The sequence below is a fragment of the Geotrypetes seraphini genome, chromosome 3, assembly GCF_902459505.1.
Source record: "Geotrypetes seraphini chromosome 3, aGeoSer1.1, whole genome shotgun sequence".
NCBI lineage: Eukaryota > Metazoa > Chordata > Amphibia > Gymnophiona > Dermophiidae > Geotrypetes > Geotrypetes seraphini.
The window spans coordinates 132,568,383-132,592,886 of record NC_047086.1 but is presented as its reverse complement, the minus strand read 5'-3'; the positions used below and the strand labels follow the sequence as shown (position 1 = coordinate 132,592,886).

The 24,504-nt window shown below is 41.0% G+C and overlaps 1 protein-coding gene across 2 annotated transcripts in view; it reads left to right on the top strand.

The window, feature by feature from the left end:
- The first annotated feature begins 1,278 nt into the window (after positions 1 to 1,278).
- Positions 1,279 to 24,504, top strand: part of LOC117356997 — a 69,035-nt gene continuing 45,809 nt past the window's right edge. For both annotated transcript variants that reach the window (XM_033937065.1, XM_033937064.1), the window contains exons 1-7: positions 1,279 to 1,417; positions 4,457 to 4,561; positions 11,106 to 11,385; positions 15,752 to 15,958; positions 18,747 to 18,967; positions 20,241 to 20,339; positions 23,776 to 24,064. In XM_033937065.1, coding sequence (XP_033792956.1) covers positions 1,316 to 1,417; positions 4,457 to 4,561; positions 11,106 to 11,385; positions 15,752 to 15,958; positions 18,747 to 18,967; positions 20,241 to 20,339; positions 23,776 to 24,064 — 1,303 coding nt within the window. In that variant the 5' untranslated portion in view covers positions 1,279 to 1,315. The remainder of the gene's footprint in view (positions 1,418 to 4,456; positions 4,562 to 11,105; positions 11,386 to 15,751; positions 15,959 to 18,746; positions 18,968 to 20,240; positions 20,340 to 23,775; positions 24,065 to 24,504) is intronic.

Here is a 24,504-nt window from a genome sequence, read left to right as displayed (position 1 = left end):
CGGATTGGTCAAGGAGCCGCCGCTGCTGAAGCTTTGAAATTGCTCTCCCACCGTCACTCCCTCCCGCCCCGGCTCTGCCTCTGCCCATGCCCAGGTTCAAAAGCAGGAGACATCTAGCACCCGTTAATCTAACGGGCTTAAACACTAGTGATATAATAATGCATAAGTTCTGTTGTAGATATCTATATCCTAGCACAATAACTGAATGCCATCAGTCTGTATTGCAATAAGAGTTGACCGGGCTCCAGATTTTGATAAATGAGCTTTCCACTATGACACTTTCATATTTTACTGTAAGGCATAACATATTCCACCAATTAATATAATTTACCTTAGGTCTTTCCAACAATGTAAGAACAAACTTGCCGGAACAAATGAGGCTTTTTCTTCCGTTGAGATAATACTCTCAGCTTAATAAGTGGAGCAAGTTATTTATTTATTTACCCACTTCACTTTTTGTAGATTTAGAGATATTTTTAAGGGCTAAAAGTAGCAAGACTTTAAACAGCCTTGCATTATGATCAGGCAGTGTGTGCAGTAGGCCATGATCCAGTAACATAATACATAGACATAGAAGATGACGGCAGAAAAGGGCTACAGCCCATCAAGTCTGCCCACTCTGCTTACCCACCCCCTGTCTATGCCCTAATGACCCAATTTCCTTATCTTGACCCTCGTAGGGATCCCACATGGGAATCCCATTTATTCTTAAAGTCTGGCACGCCAATTTATTCTTAAAGTCTGGCACACCAATTCTATATTCTGCTTTTGTTGTCTGGTCATAGATAGATAGATTTGTATTGTATTGTATTGGTTCAGGCTCTGGTTTTTATTTTCCTCTGCCTTCTAACTTTCTTGAAAGGGGCTTCTGTCCATTTGACATTTCTTCTCTCTTAATATCCATCTTCCCTCTGTGTTTCCATCCCTATTCTCCCCTATGTTCCGTATCTCCCTTCTGTGTGTGTGTGGGGGGGGGGGGAGAGTTAGACTCGGAGGGGCTTCAGATCAGGTCAGAAGGAGCGGTGCTTGACTTGCACTGGCAGGGAGCAAGGGAGGGACAGAGAGAGAGAGATTCTGGATTCTCTGGGCGGTGGGTGTTGCAGGGCTAAGTACAGGGCATACGACTTGGAAGTTAGATAGCCCCAAACCCACTACCATTTAAGGCAACTTGACAAAGGCAATCCAGGGAGAGTTTCATTAACTGAGCATGTTGACGGTTTAGGCTTCCTTTAGGGGTCACTGCTAGCTCGACGTCTTCCACGCCACGACGTACGGGACGTTGGCCAGGCTTACTTTCGCTTTCTCTTTCTGGGGGATGGAAGGAAGGAATGCTGTCAGGCACTCTGGAAGAGGGGGCCAAATGGGAAACAGCCCCCTGGAAAAGTCAGCTAGAGACGCTCGGTCCACGCAGCCGCGGGTAAGAGGACGTGCGGTGATCTGCTCGCCCCGTAGCTGTCCACAAACCGGGCAGTCGTTAGCCCCTCGGCTAAGAAAACGCTTCCTTCATTCTCCGGTCTTGGGTTTTGCATTTACCAATTTTTGAGGGGGGGTCGTTTATTTTTCAGCCGCTAGTGGTTTCCAGACTGTTCACATCCGAATGTCCTTGTTTCGGAGAGGTGATTGAGAGCAGTGGGGACTGAACGGGTGTAGAAAAGGTAGGGATATTGTAAATGTATGAGCAGAGTTGAAATTCAGCAGTTAGGACGGATCTTGAAAAGGCTGGAGCAAGGGAAGGATGCAGGAAGAGTTGCACTCTCATTCCAAGTACTCTTCTTTCCGCCTCTTGTTCCTGTCATTTCTGTAGCACCACGAGATGGATGCAGCACTTTACAGATAAGACAGTCCCTTCAGCTGTGATTGTGAAGAAGACACACAAAAGGAACTGCCGGGAAAGTTTTGTTTAATAATCGGCAACGCCTTGATTAAGAAGACTAAGGGCTAAGACTTAAAAGCAGCCCTGGAATGTTGTTCGTCTGATTTGAATATGGCCAAACAGAAAGCATGATGTATTTAGCTCAGGAAACCTTTGACAGATTTAGGACGCAATAAGGTGGAAATTGTTGGTTATACGGTATTTCCTCTCTATTACTAGTTTGTTTATATTTTGCACTTTTGTTTAATTGTACCCTCTTTAAGCATTTTCTTGCAAAGGCCGTGTAATCATTACTCCTATAATTCACTGTAAGCACAGAGATCAGAAAGTAGAGAATGACACAGGGACAAAGTTTGTCCCCCATCCCCACTATGTCACTGTGAACTCTTATCTCCATACCCACCCCATCCCTGTGAACTCTGTCCTCATCTGCTGAAGTCTTGAACAGTTATGATTTTATATTTAAATCTTTTTATAAAAATATATAAAGGGACAATATTCTGCACAACTGTTGTTTGTAAATCACAAATAGACCCTTCCATTTCAATCTGGTACAACCTTCTCAAAGATTTGGTTGCCTGTGTTTTTACATCAACTGGGAAGGTAATTGGGCGTAGAAGAGAACCAACATCCTGTAGTGAATGAACAGTAAAATAAGTGTCTATTAAATGTTGGAAATGGATGAACATGTTGCAGTAACAGTAAGATCCTTGAGCAATTGGTAGGTGGTAGGAGTCTGATCAGCGGACAAAACTTGTTGCCACATCAAAGGAAGGTAAGACACGAATGATGTAATTTAATAGTAGTTAATTTAAATCCAAAGGCAGCTTCAGCAGTTTTTTCTAATCATTGAATTCAGTTGCCAGTTATCTAAGATGTGCTAAGTTTTGATACTTGCATTTTATAGATGCCGTTCCATCTACAGTTTGTTTAAGGCTTCATAGAGAATGACACAGGGACACAGTTTGTCCCTGTCGCTAAGGCTCTGTCCTTGTCCCACCCTGTCCCCGTAGTCTCTGACCCGGCCCCTGCCCTGTGGTCTCTGTCACCATCCCTGTATCATTCTCTAGACCATCTTGTCAGTGGAAAAATATTTCCTGATGTTTCATCTGAGTCTATGCCCCCCACCAATAAAAAAGACTGTGGAGGTGATGTTCATGATGCCAGCGTTTATTCAGTCAATAAAATGATGTAGAGTCACATTACTACAGCAGAATCCACATATGCTTTTAAAAAATAGGGAAACAAACACGGTCTGTGTTTTGACTTCCTCAGGGGCCCAGAAATATTTAAGTTAAAAAAAAAGCACCGATGTGGATGCAAACAAAATAAGCAGGAAAATCCTGGTTCTCTGAACATGAAATTATACAAGCTTTTGGCACTGGCATCATGAACATCACTTCCGCAGTCTTTTTTTTTTTTTTTTTTTTTTATGTGCTTGGCTTCACCATAGTCACTGCGGATCTGTTGGGCTCTGTTTTGTTTTTTGACCTTATCTTCTGAGTCTATCTCACAGCTTCATATCATGTCCTCTAGTTCTACAGCTTCCTTTCCATTGGAAATAATTTGTTTTTCATGCTATCTTTTTCCCTCTCCTCCTCTGGAGTATAAATATTCTCAACTATTGTCTTCTGATGCAAACCCTTGTGCCATTTTGGTTGCTTTTTTCCTGGGCCTTTTCTTTGGATCATTACAGAGATACTCCCTCCAAAACACAACTTAGCTATAGTACCTTAAATAATCCACTCATAGACCTCAGCGGTGCTACTGTGTGTATAACATTTTCCCTACAGAGTCAAGAACACCAACCTCTTCATTGGTCTATTTCTTTAAGTTTTTTATCTGTTATATTTTTTATCTTTAGATATTCTTTTTAAAGTGCTTAAGGTACTTTTTTTCTAAGTTATTGTTTTTAATTGATTAAAGAACTTTAGAAGGATCTAAATAGAAATTAAGATTTTAAGCAATTGATTATATACTTTTTGCTTCTTAGGGGGAATTCCTTGAAACAACCTGTGGCGAAACATAGTCCTTTGTCGGAATATGTACCTTTAGCCGTGTTTACAAAGATGAGTATTAATTTAAACTTTAGAACGCACTATTAAGCACTTTAAAAAGAATATCTAAAGATAAAAAATATAACAGATAAAAAACTTTTAAAAAATAAAGAAATAGACCGATGTAGAGGTTGGTGTTTTTGATCTGTGTGGGGAAAATGTTATACACACAGTAGCACTTCTGAGGTCTATGAGTGGATTATTTAAGGTACTATAGCTAATTTATTCTTTACAGATACAGACCTTAAATTGAGTATTTAGAAAGTTTGAAGCCTTTGAGGGTTTGTATTGTCCAAAAAACAACACCATATTCCAAGTGAGGCCTCACCAGTGACAAATCCTGCATATATGGTCCAGTAGCCATAATAGAAGTGACTGTTACTGCCCTGCTGGTTTCCTAAATGTAAACTAGGAAAAGTTATTTGTCTTTTCAAAATTCAAGCCCTGAGTCAGCCTTCAGGCTGTTTGCTAAAGAGAGAAAAATGTGTATTTTCTAATAAAGTTTATTTCTTATGTTTTTTTGCAGCCTGGAAGGCTGGACAACAGAAACGGTGAGAGAAGTTCCCGAGTACATCCTGATGTCATACAGGAACTTGAAAAGAAAACGAAAGATCTGATTACAGAACTAGAGGTGAGTCCCACACTAGAGAGCGGCATGCAGACAAGAGTTTAAAATATGTCAGCTACATTTTAAATACAAATGAGAATTTTCAGTTCTAATGCACAGTGAACTTGGAACACCACACAGCAATGGACAGATGGTGAACCAGCAATTGCAAGTTTCAAGTTTATTAAAAGTTTGTTGTACAGGCAGTGTCAAGTACTTCAATGCGTATGACAATTTAAAATTGGGAGACAAGAAATTAAACAATTTTATACAAATAAACATACAGTGGTACCTTGGATTACGAGCATGCTCGTAATCCAAAATGCTCGTTTATCAAAGCAAGTTTCCCCATAGGAAATAATGGAAACTCGCTTTGATACGTTCCCACCCCCACAAGAACCGGCATTGCTCCCCCCGAAGGCCCCCCCTACGATTCGGCACCCTCCCCCCCCCGGTGATCTGGTCCCCCCCCCCCGCGATTGGGCACCCCCCCCCCCCCGCTGCGATTGGGCACCCCCCTGCCGCTGCTTACTGTCATCTGGGCACCGGCATGTCCTGTGCGTTGGTGCTGGTGCCCAAAGATCAGCCTCCGCTTCTTGCTGGGCCTTGAGCATCTGGCATGTCCTGTGCATTGGTGCTGGTGCCCAAAGATCGGCCTCCGCTTCTTGCTGGGCCTTGAGCATCTGCGCATGCTCAAGGCCCAGCAAGAAGAGGAGGCCGATCTTTGGGCACCGGCACCAATGCACAGGACATGCCGGTGCCCAGATGACAGTAAACAGCGACGGGGGGGGGGGTGCCCAATCGTGGCGGGGGGGGGATGGACCGTGGGGGGAGGATCCCGGATAGCAGGGGGAGGGTGCCGAATCGTGGGGGGGACACTCGTAAATTGAGCCATGCTCGGTTTCCGAGGTGCCGATTTTGCGAATGTTTTGCTCGTCTTGCAAAACACTCGAAAACCGGTGCACTCTTAAACCGAGGTACCACTGTACTATGTAACGTACAAATAATTACCAATACAAAAGGAGAGGGGGATGAACTACAATCTTTAAAAAAGATAAAAGTACATTTAGGGAAAAAACATCTGGAGGGTAACAAAGAATCATTTTAAAAACATGGCTAAGCCTAAATGAGAGGGTAAAGGAAATTGCGACATATACATAAGGTCTGATTAAAATTAGAAATTAGAGCATAAGCATTAATAATAGATGAATTATCCTATCTATGTCTCAAATGCATCCTTATATAAATAACTTTTTAATGAGCTTTTGAATTTTTCTAGTGAGGATTCACCACGTAAGTAAATTGGTAAATTTTTCCAGAGCTGGGGTGCTATGACCAAAAAAAGAGCAGATCTCCTAGTACCTATTACTTTTAAAGAAGGGATAGTCAGCAAATACTGTTCTGTTGATCTAAGTGTCCTAACTGGAGAATATGGTATCAAAAAACGATCCAGAAATATTGGTGCATTAGTTTGTCAGATTTTAAAGGTTAACTATGCGATTTTATAAATTATTCTATGCGAAATTGGTAACCAGTGTGCTTTTTGTAGAAGAAGTATGGAATAAATTGTTGCTGATCCATGCTATGAAACTGATTATGAAAAGCACAACACTTCAAGGATAAAGCATCTTTCCTCAGGTGCATAGATCCAAAGATTGAATATCATGAGGAGAGTGCATGCTTAACTGTATGACCGCACAATTTATAGTGACTCTTACAAGAGCTCACCTAGATCCTTTCTAAAGAAGTGTTCCCCTTTTGGAAGAATGATACCAAGTGAATGCAGTGAGAATAATACATCATTTTGCTACAGCAACCACTCAGGTGTTTACTTCAATAGTAATTTCTAGCTTCCATATTACCCCCTGATCTTTAGTTTCGGTTTAGCCATTTTTGCGTGGCATGTAAGGGACTGTAATCTCCTCCTGTTTCCTTAAAGCCGGTTTTAGTTGAGAGTTGGAGAAAGCATGAGCTTAGGTGAGCTTGGCTTCTCTATATTTGGGGGGGATTTAGCTCACACCTTTTTCAATAGTAGCTCAAGGTGAGTTGCACTAGGGATTTCCTGTCTCTGGAGGGCTTACAATCTAAAAGGGCATTTCTATAAATTAGCGCTTAAAATGATAACATAATAGCAAGTGATTGGTGCCACAAACTGGCATGAACGTGCCTAAATGCTATGCAGCATTCTATCCAATAGATATTAGAAAGGGTAATTTCTAATGCTTTCACCCACATATAAATCAATTCTGGAGGCTGCACCTTCAAAAAGATATAAAAAGGATGGAGTCGGTCCAGAGGGAGGCTACTAAAATGGTGCATGGTCTTTGTCATAAGGCATATGGGGACAGACTTAAAGATCTAAATCTGTATACTTTGGAGGAAAGGCGGGAGAGGGGAGATATGATAGTGACGTTTAAATACTTACATAATGTAAATACACATGAGTTGAGTCTTTTTCATTTGAAAGGAAGCTCTGCAATGAGAGGGCATAGGATGAAATTAAGAGTAATCTAAGGAAATACTTTTTTACAGAAAGGGTAGTAATAATAATAATAACTTTATTTTTATATACTGCAATACCACAAATAGTTCAGAGCAGTTTACAGAGAAAGCGATTGTATACAGTGATAATACAAAAAACTTTCAAAATTACATTAGCATATTAATAATAATAACTTTATTCTTTTATACCACCATAACCAAAAGTTCTAGACAGTTTACATTTAAAAGAGCTTATCTTTATTGAGTTTATCTGGGAATGTTTTAGGAATGCATCAAGACAGAAGTGGAGTCAGATGCATGGAACAGTCTCCCAGAAGAGGTGGTGGAGACAGAGACTGTGTCTGAATTCAAGATGGCCTGGGATAGGCACGTGGGATCTCTTGGAGAGAGAAAGAGATAATGGTTACTGCGGATGGGCAGACTTGATGGGCCATTTGGCCTTTATCTGCCATTATGTTTCTATGTTTCTAAAAAGAAAAGGGGGTGAGAGAAAGTAAAATAGCAATTCATCATCACATACATCTCTTTTTTTAGTTTAAATTTTAATGCAATGTGTTTTTACACATATGAACAAGCAAATCAGGTAACTCAAAATTCCAAAGGCAATATATATTAAAAAATCTCACATACATATTGTGAAACAGTTCACATCATGAGAGGTAAATTGACTTATAATCGTGTGTCCACTCCTACCTACCGAAATATGGAAGCAATCAAAAAATAGTGAATAAAAACCTAACTGCAAATTCTTCAAAAACTATATAGGGTGTTCCAAAATTTATCGAGGTGTGTCACAAAAGGCAACGCTTATCTTAAAGGTCTGAATTTGATTCCAGTGCTGGCAAACTTCCATAGCTCCAGACGCTCAATAAACCACTACCCAAAACATATTGTATGGATCAAATTGCTCCAGTAGTGATTTATTTGCAGAATCTAGTTTTTTATTCACTATCTTTTGATTGTTTTCATATTTGGGTAGGTGGGGATGGACACATAATTATAAGTCAATTTACAGGATAGGGATCTGAACTAACTTTGTGTTATAAGAGAACCTCTGACCTGATACATTTGAATCCTTATGATGTCCTTCCCTCTGAAGATCTGGTAGCCCTGTGTTTTTTATGCATGGAGATGTATGTGATGACTGACTGCTGTTTTGCTTTCTTTCACCCCCTTTTCTTTTTTGATGCAGCATTCTATAACATATATGCCAAAATATTTTAGCATGTAGGTTCAAGAGGGTAGGCAGAGAAGGCGGATCGTGGGCGTGCCTTTGAGATACGTGCTGAAGTTATAGAATATAACAAGACATCTCCCCTTCAAGGCACATTTAGGCACCAACAGTTATGACTGCCACAAGTAGCGTAGTAAGGGGGGGAGCAGTCCATCCTGGTACTATCTTGGTGCGAGCGCCTTCGCCCGTCATCATCTCTGCCCCCTGCCGCGCGTCCCTTCCTTTCCCCTCATACCTCTTTAATTTTCCCGGTGTGACAGTATCACAAAGTTGCTGCCCGCATCGGTGTCGGCTCTCTCTTTCGTCACTTCTGGGTCCCGTGCCTAGGAAGTGATGTCAGAGAGAGAGCCGATATGACGCGGGCAGCAAGTTCGTAATGCTGCTCGTGCTGGGAGAATTTAAGAGGGGAGGGGAAGGGGGATGCGGAGGGGGGGCAGAGAAGAGGGAAGGGGTGCCACCGCCCTGGGCACCTCTCACACTTGCTACGCCACTGGCTGTCATTGACTTTGCATAACTTTTGCCACTTAGGGCTCCTTTTACGAAGCTGCGTTAGCAGTTTAACGCACGTAATAGCGCACGTTAATTTGTCGGCCGCGCTAGCCACTACCGCCTCCTCTTGAGCAGGCGGTAGTTTTTCGGTTATTGCGGGGGTTAGCGCACGCTAAAAATGTGCATGCAATAAAGCAACTAACGTGGCTTCGTAAAAGGAGCCCTTAATTTTAGGCGCACCAATGCTGGCTTACACTCGTTTTCTATTACAGAATCTTGGTGCTCAGATGCTATTATAGTTTGTACCTGAGGCAATACAGGGTTAAGTGGCTTGCCCAAGATCCCAAGGAATGGCAGAAGAATTTGAACTACCTTTCCCTGGTTGTTGACCCAGTGCTCTAACCACTAGGCTACTCCTCCACTCTATGTAGAACAGGCAGGTGCTTAAAGCTTTCATCTGCTCCCAAATGTGAAGGTAGCATAGGCTGGTACCTCCTCTGAGTATCAGTTTTGAGAAGGTTGGGTTTTTTTTTTAAATATCTTTATTCATTTTAAACCATACATAAGTGCAACAAATTATACAATCATATTACACTATAAAAGCACTTAAATCAATCAAATTATAATCTATGACAAATAAATATATTAACCCCCCATACTCATATTCAAAAAATTGCACTCAAAGATTAAAAATATTTTCCAACCCTCCCTCCCACCCACCCTGGACGTGCATGACCAAAGGGAAAAAACAACAATCACTCTTTGCAAAATTTTGTCAATGGCTCCCAAATTTTCAGAAACTTTTTGTAATGTCCTGAGTAGTGGCTCGTGGCCAGCAGGGAGTGCTGTTTATGGGACGGTAATGGGAATAGATGTCAGGACATGATAAGTGCAATATTTTTTGTGGAGTTTTTCTACAAAAGCGCCTGTTTTTCGTATGATTCTGGGTAATTCTAGTTAGACAAACATCTGTGTCAGTTAGGGACATGCCCAGTGTAAACGTACAAAAAAAAGGTGAATAAAATTCTAAATATAATGTAGCTAAGGCCAGAGAAAAACACACTAAAGATTAATATGAGGGAAAGCATAATAATATCTGTTTATGTACTTTGCTGTTGAGCCAAATCATGGTGGAAATCATGATTACATGGAATCCATTTTGAGTTGAGGAATCCATTTTGTGTGTCCAGGTCTTTGTTCTCAGCAGCGTGGTGTTAATTAATACCACATGTGCTTGCCTTAGACTGGTAAAGAAGGCTAACGTGTCCCAAATTGAATTAAATATAGGTTTGAATGCAAATTATGTATGGAAGGCTTGGCCAAGCAAGTGCTGGAGTGATTTGTGTGACTGGAGTGATTTATGTATGGCTGTGTAGTTTGAACAAAAGGAATAAGTTTTGAAAGACATATTTATATATTTTTGCAACCTAAAAAAAATCCTACAGCAGCATCTGGAAGTAATTAGTCAGTCTCAAGCATAGGAAGGGGGGCATTGGAAGCCCATGCTTAGCACTGTGTCGGTGTAACATGAAGCTGTCAGCTCCCTCCTTCAGGCTAACAACTTTGCAGCACTGTGTGTGGATAAAATTTAGGGCTGAGAACTTTTCAGCACCATGTAGATTCTCTTGAATAATAATGTTAATTCAGAAATCAAATGTACTGTTCTAAACTTTTAAACGTGGAGGAAATTTGTCTGTGTCCAACTTTTAAGACCACCCATAGAATTGTTATTGGTTGTTATACTGATGATGTCACTGAGCCAAAAGTTATATAATAGAATGACCAGAGATATGAGACCGAGACTGTTATGAGAAGGCCAGCATTTGGCCACTATGACGATCTCCCATTAGCGCAACTGTTAAGCAATTATGCTGACGCTTTTGATCTCATAATGGAAAAATAGAAACAATAATTCAATAAATGTTAATTAATTTTTAAAACCTTGCGCTGGTGTCATTTTGCATGTGTTATTATTTTCAAACCTGAAGCTTTCACAAAGGCGTCGATGTCCCTTGCTCAGTCCCTGTTGTATAGCCATAATACGTTCCATTTTAAAAATGTGACACAGAGACTCCAACCAAAAGATATAGTTCAATTTATCTCAGTTTTTCCAATTCCTTAAAAGTTTTGAGAAGTTTTAATTTTCTTGCCTTATGGGGAAGGAGGATTTTGAGCTTACAAGTGACCTCTGAAGTAGAGATTCCTAACAGGAATAGGAGGTTCTAGGATTTTAGGGCTTAGAGTTTTTCTATTGAACAGCTATAATCTGGTAAGTTCTGGAAGATAAGAATAGATCATCTTTATGTTTTCCTTTGTTTTCCAATGTGAAATTGTTATTTTTAGCATGTAAAGAGAAGTTTGGACCCTTTGGCTCTGGACTTTATCAACATTCTACTGCAGCAAGTGAGAACCTACAGGAAATTCCTGTCTAAGCCCTGGGAGAGTGAGCAGGTCAGAAAGCAAAGCCATCAAAGAGAAGAGTCCTTTCCGGAAGCTGAAGCTGTTCCCAAGGAGGGAGATGGCCACAAAGGGAAATACCAAATTCCTCTGGATACCTCAGTGAGCTGTGGAAAAGGCAGCGGCTCACAAGGTCAGGTGATACAACCTTGTTTGCAGAGTACAGGTAGGCACTCCAATGGCTTTGTTTCCTAAATAATTTATTTTTTGTATGTGTGTTTCAACCAAGTACTAATCACTGCTTAAAACAAACAAGTAAAGCGTGGAGGGGCATAATCAAAAAAAGCGTCTTAAGTTCCCTTTTGGCCTAAGTCCTTAAACGTTCAACCCAGAAGCAGGGAAAGTGTCCATAACCAGTGTCCATAACCAAAACAAACGTCCTTGTTTTGATTATGGCCTTCCTCTGCCTAAACGCCCAATCACCACTACGTCTAAAAGTACACCCACATGACGTCTACACTTTTTAGCCATAATGAAACAAAAATACGCCTAAGCCCCAAATGTCCAACAGAAGGGCTTTTAGGCGAAGGAGGAGCCAGTCCTTCGCCTAAAAGCTGGATTCTGTAAACGGTGTCTGTCAAAAACAACACCGGTTACAGAATTCCCCCCCACAACGATCCAGGCAGGAGGGTGCCCAAGCCCTCCTGCCATGTCAAACCGCCAATCCCCCCTGACGACATCGGGGCAAAAGGGAGCCCAAGCCCTCTTGCCCCAAGGCGATCTTGCCCCACCCCCGCCGAGAACGAGCAGGCCAGGAGGGAGTCCAAGCCCTCCTGGCCCCGACGAACCCCCCTCCCCCAATGTCCGCCCCCCCAGAACCCCCAATCGGCCCCCCCAGCCGACCTGCGACCCCCCGACACCCCACCCCCCTTCCCCGTACCTCTTTAACATTGGCCAGACATACGGGTGCCAAACCCGTCCGTCCGGCAGGCAGCCCACAGCAGAATGGGGCCGGATTGGCCCAGCTGTCCCAAAGCCCCACCTACAGGTGGGGCCTAAGGCACCTGGGCCAATCAGAATAGGCCCGGGAGCCTTAGGCCCCTCCTAGATCAGTGGGTCAATGCTCTTTGTGGATGTTCAGTAGCAACAGAATGCATCATTTGTGGCTTGAGTTGTAACTGCAGGTCTCCGTGGGTCCCACCCATAATTTTACTGCTTTGATATTTACCATCAGTCTTCTCTGGGCCGGTCTGGAGGGACGTTAATTAAGGAGAAAGTTAATCTTACCAATTAATTTGCTTTCCTGTAGGCCCAGACCTCACCTTGATTTGGTATTCATTATAAGCGTTGAGTAGTGGTCGGGCAGTCAAGCTATGGAACATGGGCAGGTCTGTGAAGATCTGTTTTCCTTATATAATCATATGTTCTGATAGCTTTATTCTATATAATGGGCTGTTGTGTGGCAGAGGCACTCTGGTGGCAGGAAGTCATCAGATCATGGGGAAAGTATGTTTAGGTGGCTTAGTACTCTGCTTTTGATTCTCTGAAGGACCAAATAGCATAGTAATAGGCTCACTCAGGAATCAGGAGTTTTCAGTCTAGAGAGACTAAAGGAAAGCAAATTAGCAGGTAATTTCTCCATAAGAATTGTATGGGAAAGAAGAAAGCAAGTGCCAGTAATCTTAGGTGACAATTATATAAATTGATGTCTCATTATAGGCACCATAAAGGGGTACACTTAGCACCAGTTCTGTAATGCTTAAAGGTGCACCTAAGCCATTGTAGAATATTGGTGTGAAGCCACATTGTATGGCAGGCGTAAGTGGACATATCTAAGTACACCATGCAGTGCACACAACTGATGGTATTCTATATATTGTATGTGTCACTTGGCCCATGAAATGCTCATGCTCTGCCCACATGTACAGTGCATCCCTCTTACAGTTGTGCACTAAGTGATTTAGGACTTATAGAACAGCACCTAACACTTACATGTGTAACTGGCAGTTATTGGTGCCAATCAGACCAAATGCTACTATTCTATAAACTAGGCACACTGTTATGACTAAAATTTCGGTATCAGCTTATAGAACTGCCTTTAGTCACCATGAAAAGATGTGGTCCTCTCACAATTAGATTATGATTATTAGCTTCAACATTCCTTTTTTCTCACACTTGATTATTAAAAAGGAAGTAGTGAAATAGTGACCCCGTAAATCATTTTGCTGCCCTTTGTTGCTGCAAACCAACCTCCACCCCCCCCCCAAGAAAAAAAAAGTCTGCAAAAGAGAACATCACTGTAAGGGCCGCTGTGGCCCTTTCTGCTGTTGTCCCCTCAGGATCGCATTGAGGATTGCAATTGTCTTTATGTACAGGTTAAAAATGACCATTATTACTCTTGCTTTGATACCATCACCACTTCAGATAATGAGCCATTACATATGAAGACGTTTGAAGCAAGATGAATTTTAATGTACTATACTGCATCTTTAGTAAATGATGGTAAATTCAAGTTCATCTGCCTTCAGACATCTTAAATTGCAATTGTTTACTGTCTCCTCCACACTCCACTGGGGTTTGGGATTGTTTTACATTTGAAAAAAACACTTGCCATACTTTTTTGCTTTAAGGTCACTGTGCAGTTTAATTATTGCTCAATATATTTTGTAATATAGTGACTCAAGGATTGGATTGGATTAGAATTATTAATTTGATATAGAAGGCCATTTTTGATATGATGTCTAGACGTTATGTAGAAGACGCACAAAAATTCAGTAACGAACATGTCCATTTTCAAAGCTGTAAAATTGCAATTGCCACACATATTATTTTTTTCAAAAATGTGCCCTGTGCGTCTATTCTATTTTCAAAAAAAGAACACATTCAAATGAAAAACGCACAAAATAAGCCATTGGGATGTAGAAGGGGCCAGCATTTTTAGTAGACTGGCCCACACAAACATCCCAGCAGAGCAATGGGACACCACAGAGAACATTGCAGTGAACTTCACATAAAAGATCCCAGGTACACATTTTACCATAACCCCCTTATAGTGTATGGGGAGTCCTCCAAAACCTACCCAAAATCTACTGGACCCAACTGCACACCACATTAGTAGCCCTTATTACATTACATTACATTAGTGACTTCTATTCCGCCTTTACCTTGCGGTTCAAGGCGGATTACATAAGAATTGTTATGATTTTAATACATAAGCTTATATGGTAAGGTTTTCTAATTTGCTGAGGCGAGTGAAGTAGGTGTTGGTGGAGTTTGGAAATTTGTTGGTAGAGTGATAATTGGTTTTATGTGTTTTTTGAAGAGTAAGGTTTTAGTTTCTTTTTTGAAAGTTTTATAGTCTGTGGATGAAGTCAGCAGGTTGGCAAGTTGTCGGCCTGCAGATGACACCTATATCTAGGTACAAGTGGATTTGGGTGGATTTTGGAAGCCTCACGTAGTTCATCATAAGTGTAGCAGTTAAGACTGGGATATGGACCGGAGTCTCCATTTCTGTGGTTTACTACACCACCCACTAGGCTACTCCAGAGAGCCATAATATCTGAAGCTGTCATATAGACAGGTATATACTGTTTCATTCATATCTTTGGGGGTGTGGGACGAGGTCAGTGACTACTGGGGGAGTGTGAGGAGGTCATTCTTACATCCCTCTAGTGGTCATCTTGTCAGGGCACCTTTTGGGGACTTATTCATTATTAAAACAGGTCTAGCCCCAAATGTCTAACTTGTTCCCTGGAAGGGAAAAGAAGGTACCAAGCCTCGAAACAAAGCAAATCCAACAGGAAGAGGCACTGGAGATGTGAAATCCAACCGAGTGATCAGAGATGGCTGGGAGGGTGTAGATGGCTGGGAGGGTGTAGATGGGCTGGAGTGGGTCTTGACGGAGATTTTGGCAGTTGGAACTCAGGCACAGTACCGGGTAGAGCTTTGGATTCTCGCCCAGAAATAGCTAAGAAGGAAAAAAAAAAAAAAAAAAATTTAAATTGAATCAGGTTGGGCAGACTGGATGGACCATTCGGGTCTTTATCTGCCGTCATCTACTATGTTACTATGTTAGATCCTTTATTAGCAGTTTGTATCAAAGTTTAAAAACAAGCAAAAATGCCTCCAGTGCCTCTTCTTGTTGGATTTAACTTGTTCCTTGGGCATATTCAAAAGTATTCAATTATGGCATAAAAACATCCCAAGTCATAAGACCGCCCTAATCCTGCCCAAACCACACCTCTAAAATTCCCCTTTGAGATTTAGGCAAACTGCAGATGAACAGCATAGATTTCTGTCTAGAATATAGGTTTCGAAAATAGTCTGTCTGCCCCCTTTTGGATATTTATCCTTTTTGAAAATGAGCCCCCTACTTCCTTATACCAAGGTTTTAAGGTGGGTAACAATTAAAAACAAATAAGTATATAGCAAAAAAAAAAAAAAAAATACAGCTCATTACATTTTCAAAATAATAATAAACTGACTTTCATCATCAATAATCATTTTGGAAAAGCCAATTTGATATTACAACAGCTATGAATTTTAGAACAAAAATCATTTTCAGAATGTTAATTGTTTCCTTGTATTCTAAGTCTGTAATGTGCAGGTACTTGTTACTGGAAAGACTTTTGGCTCAGATCAGCAGTTCTTAAATCGGGTAGAGCTACGTCTCCGCAGCTCTGGGACTCAGTTCTGGAAAGAGGACTATACCACTACCTCGGATAAGCTCTTGCTGATTTTCTGTCCCATTAGTACATGGCTTGACAGAGATCTAAACCACATATTGGAGAACATTCCAAGTAAGTAGTAATTTAAAGTTTCATTTTTTTTATGTCAGAATTTTTCATTAGGGCTCAATAGTCAAAATATTTGAGTAGTTCAAATCATTTTTAAACTGCATAAATCTGAGCAGTTGAATAGTTCTTCCTCTGTCTGGATACATTTTGTATGTATAAAATTGTAATGTTCACAGATTTTCCTATTTAGAGGCCCGCACTTTTCAAATTTAGGGGAAAATTCTCTAATGTTTGCGGAAAAATCCAACGGGCCGCTATTGTAATGATTTCAAAAAGGCGAGTCATTCTTAAAAACTGCACCTGCAAATGAGGTTTGCGGAAAGTCACTACGTTTCCATGTGTCGCACATGTGCAGAATACACCCACAAATATTTTTTAAAAAAACCAAACGACCCTAAATTGAAGATCAGCAGGAGGATGCTCATTCCCTCCCAGCGCCTCCGTCGAGTTCCCTGGCACCCCCCTAGCAGTGGGAGGGATTCCCAATCCCTCCCGCCACCGCCGTCAAGCAACCCACCAGACACCACCACCCCCTGGTAGGGGGAGGGATGCTCACTCCTTCCCCCTGCTATCCTCAAGCAATCGCCTGGCAGTGGGAAGAACACTCACTCCCTCCTGATACCACCGTAAAGTAACCCCCTGACACACACACATGCACCCCCACTCCTACCACCCCAGCAGCAGGAGGAATGCCCACTCTCTCCCACTGCCGCTGTGTCTCCGATGACCCCCTCCCCCACCTTGTTCACGAAGGCCAGCCAGAAGGATGCTTACTTCCTCCAGTCAGCAGACCCGCATCTTCAAAATGGCAGGCCTTCCCCTCCCTGGCACCTGGGAGGGGCCCTAAAGCTCTGCTTGGCCCAGGTTGCTTAAGGCCCCTCCAAACAAGTATTGTGTCCTGTGTATATTCCTAATCTTCCCATATTCACCTGTAATTGCACACCAAGGAACGTATCAAGTATGTAACTGTAACCCGTACTATAATATGCATGTAACTCTATCCCATCCTATATTATGTATGTAATTCTGTAATCCATTCTGCGCTCTTCTTGGAGGACTACTATTTATTATTTCTGTAGCGCTGAAAGGCGTACGCAGCGCTACATACAATAGACAGTCCCTGCTCGGGCTATAAATCCAAATAAATAAATGAAGTGATGTAAATCTTGAACATGGCCAGGCTCTTCTAAATTGTAAATTGCATTAAACTCCTTATGCGGCATATTAACGACGATCCATAAATATTAATGTAATGTAATAATGTAGCTGTATTGAGATCCACTTGACAGCCTGATGGACAGAGATCCCCCAGATCAGTATTTTCCAAATGGTCTAACAGCTGCTGATTAGATACCGTTCTTAAGCCAGTTCCTAAAAAGGTTAAGTTGGAGACATGTCTAAAATTTTCACATAAACTGAACCAGTCTTTTTCAGAATAGGATGAACAGTTAGATTCATTGGTCAACAAGGAAATCTCCCCGTAAACTGGAGGCATTTATTACTGTGCTTAACTGCCAACCAGTTCCTTATTAAGTTTCCAAGTTTATTTGTCACTTGATACACCGTTTATCAAGAAAATACCTAAATGGTTTACAATAATAAAAGCATATAATATCAATTAAAAGAAAAAAAAAATTGAGAAGGGGACATAAAAATGACAGGCAGACTGGAATGGAAGGGGGAGGGGGAAGGGAAATGTGAAAATACATCAAAGTGAAAAAGAAAAAAAAGAGGGAAGGGAAAAGAGTATGGAGGAGAGCATAGTAGGGAAGGGTTCATCTTAAAATGGTATGAGCAGCAAGAGTCTATTATACTCGAAGTCTAATGGTATGCAAAATCATCATTAACTCATCAATATTCACCTGATTGAAATTAAGTATTAGAGGTACCTGATTTGTAATAAAATCAATACTGTTATCAATGCTCGGGCCAGTTTTAATTTTCCTGGGTCCCCCATCCCCCAAGCTTCATGAATGCAAGCAATTTTCACTCAAAATTAGACTTCTTAAGGATGAAGGAGAATTGCTGTTTCCCTTACGTTCTGACTCAGGAGAATTTACCAGTAGTCTGTTTACCACATGTAATGCATAGGAATACAAATTTTACTTTGCAAGTTCCTTGTCCTTTATGTTGATGGCCGGTTGTTCCAGACATTTTATTCTATCTACACCTGTCTTTTCCTTATACAAAAACACGCTGGCAGTCCTTTTAGTTGATCTAAGTTGTAATAAAGCAAGATGGTTGCTTAGGATACGAACTATTTTGAAAAGGTTTCTCCAAGGCTAAGAAAACAAAAGTTTCACTTAATTTATTATTGCTTCCCTTGCCTGCTTCAAGCAGTACCATCCCTCAATGTGGCTATAAGCACATATCACGTGAAAGCCTGCACATCCTTTCATCTATACCAGAGCAGACAGTTTTCTTGAAGGGGCAGTTTGACAGAGCTAGCTAAGCCTAAAGTGCTCCTGTGCGCCTGTCTTTGCTACTTTCTCATGTTGATTTATGAGGGTAAGCTTACACATGCATGGTGGGCAGTTCCCCAGCCTAAACACACCAACAAGGACACCTGTTTATAAGCGAATGACGGTAAGAATGTAGTAAAATGCATACATTCTTTGAACCTACCAAGTAGGACTGTATTTTGAGCTAGTTGGTTCTGCTTCGGTAAAACTCGGCTCTCTTGCAAATTGCCTGCTGTATTTCAGAAACTGTCTCAAAGAAAGAATGCTCAAGTCTGACATGTTTATCTCTAATAGAGAATGTGTCTTATATTTTCTTACCTGTATTTCAGGTCACAGGAAGGCTATTTTAATAGTGATGCATTTTACTCCAAATCAACGTCTGTCCTTGTATATGAATGGCAGTTGGATTCGGCATGGCTCTCTCCTCAGTGCAGTAGACTGTCGTTTTTCAGAGGACTCTGGGCTCTACGACTGTGAGATGAACACTGAAGCGATAATATCTGTGGCTTCCAAGCTGCAACAGCAGGGAAGACAATCAAGAGAGTACATGGTATGAAAAAGTTCCCTGTACACAGAGTTGTTATACTCATCCCGATGCCATTATCTACAGACCCTCTGCCCTATCATCTGATGTGAGCAGATGAGTTCTACAGCTTCCCTATGGCATGTCAATAGATGCTATAGGGAAGCTTTTTGCTCCGAGATTTCAGAATGGTTTGTAGAGTCCATCAACAAAGGTTGTAACATTTCACGTCAATAGTATAGAATACCAGATAAATTACTTAAATATCAATCTTTGTTCAAATATATCTTGTGAAGCACTTCAGTGTCAGACCATAAATATATCTCAATAGCTTCTTTTGGTATCGTCTTCATCTTACTCAATAATTTGAGCTTTTGAGTATGATGAAGACGATAGAATGTGCATTTCTGTTGTTACTTGTAGAAGTAACGTGTTCTAGGGAGTTTCATTTTCATAGTGTCAAGCACAGCGCGATTTTCTCTGCTCAAGCAGTTTTTTTGAACTTGCATCGTTTCAGCAAAGTGTCCCCTGAAGAAGGCGTCTTCTAAATGCCGAAACTGGGATCCTTGTTGGGACTTACTGTTTCTAATAAAGACTTGTTTTGGCTGTAAAGACATCCATCCCCCTTGTCTTTCCTTGTTGAATCCCTTTCCAGCCCATCCTAAATCACATTACCATATACTGGACAAGGATCATACAAGTCTGCCCAGCATCTGCCTTATTTCTTCACAGTCACCATCTAAGCACCACTCCACGCATCTAGTCATTTAAGCTTTGTGTTTTGTCTTATACTATTCATTTTCTAATTAGAGATCCTTTTTGAATTCTGTCACTGTTTTTGTCTCTGCGACTTCCCTCGGGATGGCATTCCAGGCATCGATCACAAACTCTACTATGATTTAATTTACTATTTCCAAGCTTACAGCATAGTTCTAATTGTGTATTTCACTGACATTTGTTCATTTTACTGTTGTTACACGTTAAATACAACTGCACTATTAGCAGTCCTGACAGGTAGCATGTGGTTAATGTCCTGAGTAGTAGCTCTCAAGGCTGGCCACTCCCCCATTTCTTGCCCCTACCTGCATGAAACAGTGTGGGATTTTACGGTGTTGGGTGGCTTTAGCGTGTGGTCACTGTTAGCATGGATTTGTGCTATTGGCTTCCACATACTAAGACTTGCATTAGCTGCTTTCTGCAGTTTAGTAAACCTCCCAGCAAGTTATTAATTAATTTTTAAACAAGATGTCTGCTGAGGAGGAAAAAACATGGATTACCTAAAATAGTTTATTTCTTGTAGCTTCTGCAGCATAGAGACCTTGAGGGACGCTCCCAGAAACAGACCGACACTGTGCAGGAAATTGGAAACAAAACCAAAGAGCTGATGTCAGAAATAGAGGTGAGCCGACCCTCATTCCAAAATGTACAGACAAGGTTTAAAAACATTTCACATAACTATCAAAAGCAAATAGGTATTTACATTTATTCTTCAGAATAGTTTGTACCACAGTTACCATGAGACCAGCAATTGTGGATTTTGTGGCGCAAACCTCTGAACTGCTTCAAGACTTTTTTACATGCTTAGGAAGTGATCCCCTCAAACACTGGACACAATAACTCCAAGTTGGAGCCTTACTAACACATTATACAAGTTCTTGTCTTCTGATGGTTATGCCTCTCTAAATGCAGCCTAGCATCCTTCTGGAAAAGGCCGCTATCGCCTTGTCACATTGTTTCATTTTTGAGATTCTCAGACACTATCACCTCGCCGTACCTTAAGAAGGATATGGCGATACTCGAGAGGATTCAGAAAAGAGCAACGTGATTGATAAAAGGTATGGGAAACTTTTCATATGCTGGAAGATTAGAGAAACTGGGGCTCTTTTCCCTGGAAAAGTGGAGGCTTAGAGGGGACATGATAGAGACTTACAAGATCATGAAGGGCATAGAGAAAGTAGAGAGGGACAGATTCTTCAAACTTTCAAAAACTACAAGAACGAGAGGGCATTTGGAAAAATTAAGAGGGGACAGATTCAGAACCAATGATAGGAAGTTCTTCACCCAAAGGGTGGGGGACACCTGGAATGTGCTTTCAGAGGGTGTGATAGGACAGAGTACGGTATTGAGGTTCAAGAAGGGATTAGATGATTTCCTGAAGGAAAAGGGGATAGAAGGGTATGGATAGAGGATTACTATTCAGGTCCTGGACCTGTATGGGCTGCCGCGTGAGCGGACTGCTGGGCATGATGGACCTCTGGTCTGACCCAGCAGAGGCACTGCTTATGTTCTTATGTTCAATGTCTCTCACTCCCAGTTTGTGCATATCAGCCTCTTATCTCCTAGCATATACCTCTCCCTTGGATTTCTACATTCTGCATTTCTTGACATTAAAACATTCTTCTAATTTTTGTAGATCACTTGTTGTCTACTCCCTACAGGGTGTTCACTCTTGCAAATCTTTGTGTCATCTGCAAAAGGACAAACTGTTCCTACTAACTCTTCAGCAAGGTCACTCACAAATGTACTGACTAGAATTTGTACTAGTGCCAACCCTTGAGGCATTCTGCTGCTCACCTTTCTTTCCTTCAAGAGACTTCCAGTTACTATTGCTCTGTCAGTTTCTAATCCTAAATTCTAATTCTAAATGGGGATAGAACTCAAAAAATGTGTGGAACACACATAGAAGATCCCTTATTAAAAAGAGGATGGAATTAAAGCATGGCTGATGTGTTTTGATGGGTTTTGATGACAACTCCAGTAGCTGGGAAGTAATGCTATCGATGGGCAGACTTCTACAGTCCAGAAATGGCAAAAGACAGATCAAGATTAAGTCTGCCTATTTTTAATGCATTATGCCCAAAAACTAATAAACAGAATAGGCAAATTATCAAAATCAATTTAAGTATTTTATTTGCTAATTTTTCATTTTCTTTTCCCTGAGTATAAATTTACATTTATATTAAATAAATATAGATATTAAAGTCTTCCTTCCCAAGACCTGGAACAATCTCCCAACTGACATCAGGATGGAAACATTCTATAACAGATTCTGAAAATAATTTTAAACTCTCTTCTTTGAAAGCATTCACACCGTAGACAACAATATTAAAATATTTAATATCACTGAATCCTACTCTTCTCAAGTGCTATACCAGTACAATCAAAGAGCCTTCATTCTCTCATCTCTATTACCCTATTCATAATTCTGTCCTCCTCAAGCTACTAGAATGTAGCATATTCATTCTGTAATTCAAAATATTGTAAGTCGCCTTGAAACATTTAGAATTAGCACGACTCAGAAATACCAGATTAGATTAAATTAGATTCCTCAATTGTTTTCTCTTTCCAACCTCCAAGAAAAAAAATCACTGATATGGTTAATTAGTGCTATGTTTGTCTGTCATAACTAGATTGTAAGCTCTTTCAAGCAGGGACTGACTATTCCATGTTTGATGTACAGCGCTGCATATTCCTAGTAGTGCTATAGAAATGATAAGTAGTAGGTTGAAAAGAGATAGCTGAGGGGAGATATGATTGAAGTCTACAAAATCCTGAGTGGAGTAGAATGGGTACAAGTGGATCAATTTTTCACTCCGATGAAGTTACAGGGAAATACTTTTAAAACCAATAGGAGGAAATATTTTTTTCACTCAGAAAATAGTTAAGCTCTGGAACGCATTGCCAGAGGTTGTGATAAGAGCGGATAGCATAGCTGGTTTTAAAAAGGTTTGGACAAGTTCCTGGAGGAAAACTCCATTGTCTGTTATTGAGAAAGACATGGGGGAAGCCACTGCTTGCCCTGGATCGGTAGCATGGAATATTACTACTCCTTGGATTTTGGCCAGGTACTAGTGACCTGGATTGGCCACCATGAGAATGGGCTACTGGGCTTGATGGACCATTGATCTGATCCAGTAAGGCTAGTCTTATGACTTATTACTAAGCTGCGGTATAATACATGCTTAGCCCAGGTTATAAAGCACTACTGTGGGGCATGCTCTTGCATCCCACAGTAGTTTTGGGATCGACATGTGCTACCCACAAGCTAAAAGCTAGAATTTATTTTTTTAATGCTGGGGGCGGGTCTTGGAACAGGAAGTGGGTGTGTTTTGTACTAATTAGTAAGTGCAAGCTCTTACTACCTATTAAAAAAAAAGGTGGCTGTAAGATCCCACGTCTAATGAGGAAATTTGCGCATGGTCATTAATAGGAAAATAGGGCCGTTTTACCATTGCTCTAAAAATGGCCTCAGTGTGCAGGAAAGACATGCGCTGGGAACAGTGCAGGCCACCAAAGGGCCCCTATATCTTCACATTAATTTGAATATCAGTCTCAGTTAACTGCAACACAGAGAATAATATATCAAGATAATTTTACAAGATTGGCTGTCAATTGGGTGGCTGGGTATTTTTCTTTTTTGACATCACAAACAGGATACAGATTTTAGAATTCTGTATAGAATTTGAAATTTCTTTTATGAAGCTATTATAAGGCATAAACCTTGTATATGCAGCACAGAGACACAGCTTTCAAGAATGGGAAGCTTTATTCTAGTCTTTAAGGGTTCCTTTTACAAAGGTACGCTAGCGTTTTTAATGCACACACCGGATTAGTGCACGCTACCCGAAAAACTACCATCTGCTCAAGAGGAGGCGGTAGCGGCTAGCGTGCGTGGCATTTTAGCGTGCGCTCTTCTGCGCGTTAAGGCCCTAACGCACCTTTGTAAAAAAGCCCCAAGTCTTTTATGAATCAGTGATAATGTGATAAATTCAGTATTGCGGTCATTGGTCACTCTGCATTTCCTTCACCTTAAACAGTAAATTTATTATTTGTAGCGCTTGAAGAGATTTGTGGACCCTTTGGCTCCGGACCTTATTGATGTTCTCGTGCAACAAGTGAGATTCTACATGAAACTCCTGTCTAAGACCAATCAACAGCCCCCGGAGAGTGAGCAGGTCAGAAAACAAAGCGATCAAAGAGAAGAGTCCTTTCTGGAAGCCAAAGCTATTCCTGAGGAAAGAGATGAACACAAAGGAAAATGCCAAATTTATCAGGATGCCTCAAGGAGCCATGAAAAAGGCTGCAAGTTGCAAGGTCAGGGGATGCCATCTTTACAAAGCAGAGGTATTTACCTGCTTAATTTAGCTTCCCAAAGGATCTGGGTATTTTATTGAGCCACTCCAAACTAAACTAAGGATTGGGACACAAACAATCACCATAATGCACCCTAAATAGAACACTCAAGGGTCTTATGGGACACTGCAAGGCCACCCATACAGCACACATACAACCATAGTATGAAATTTTTTTTATATAAGACACAGAAAAAAAGTGGAGAAAAAGCCTCAGTTAAGCTTCATATGACTAAAAAAAAACTCCACTTATTGTATCAAAAACTGTGATGAAAAAATGAGGCACAGTAGCAGCCCCCTAAAAAACACCTCACAACCAGCACGCCAAAATATCACATACATTGGGCTCCAGCCAAGTCTTAATCACTGCTTTAAAGAGAGATATAGTGTAAGAGCCAGCATTGTATCTTTTGGCCATAATTCATTTCCAAA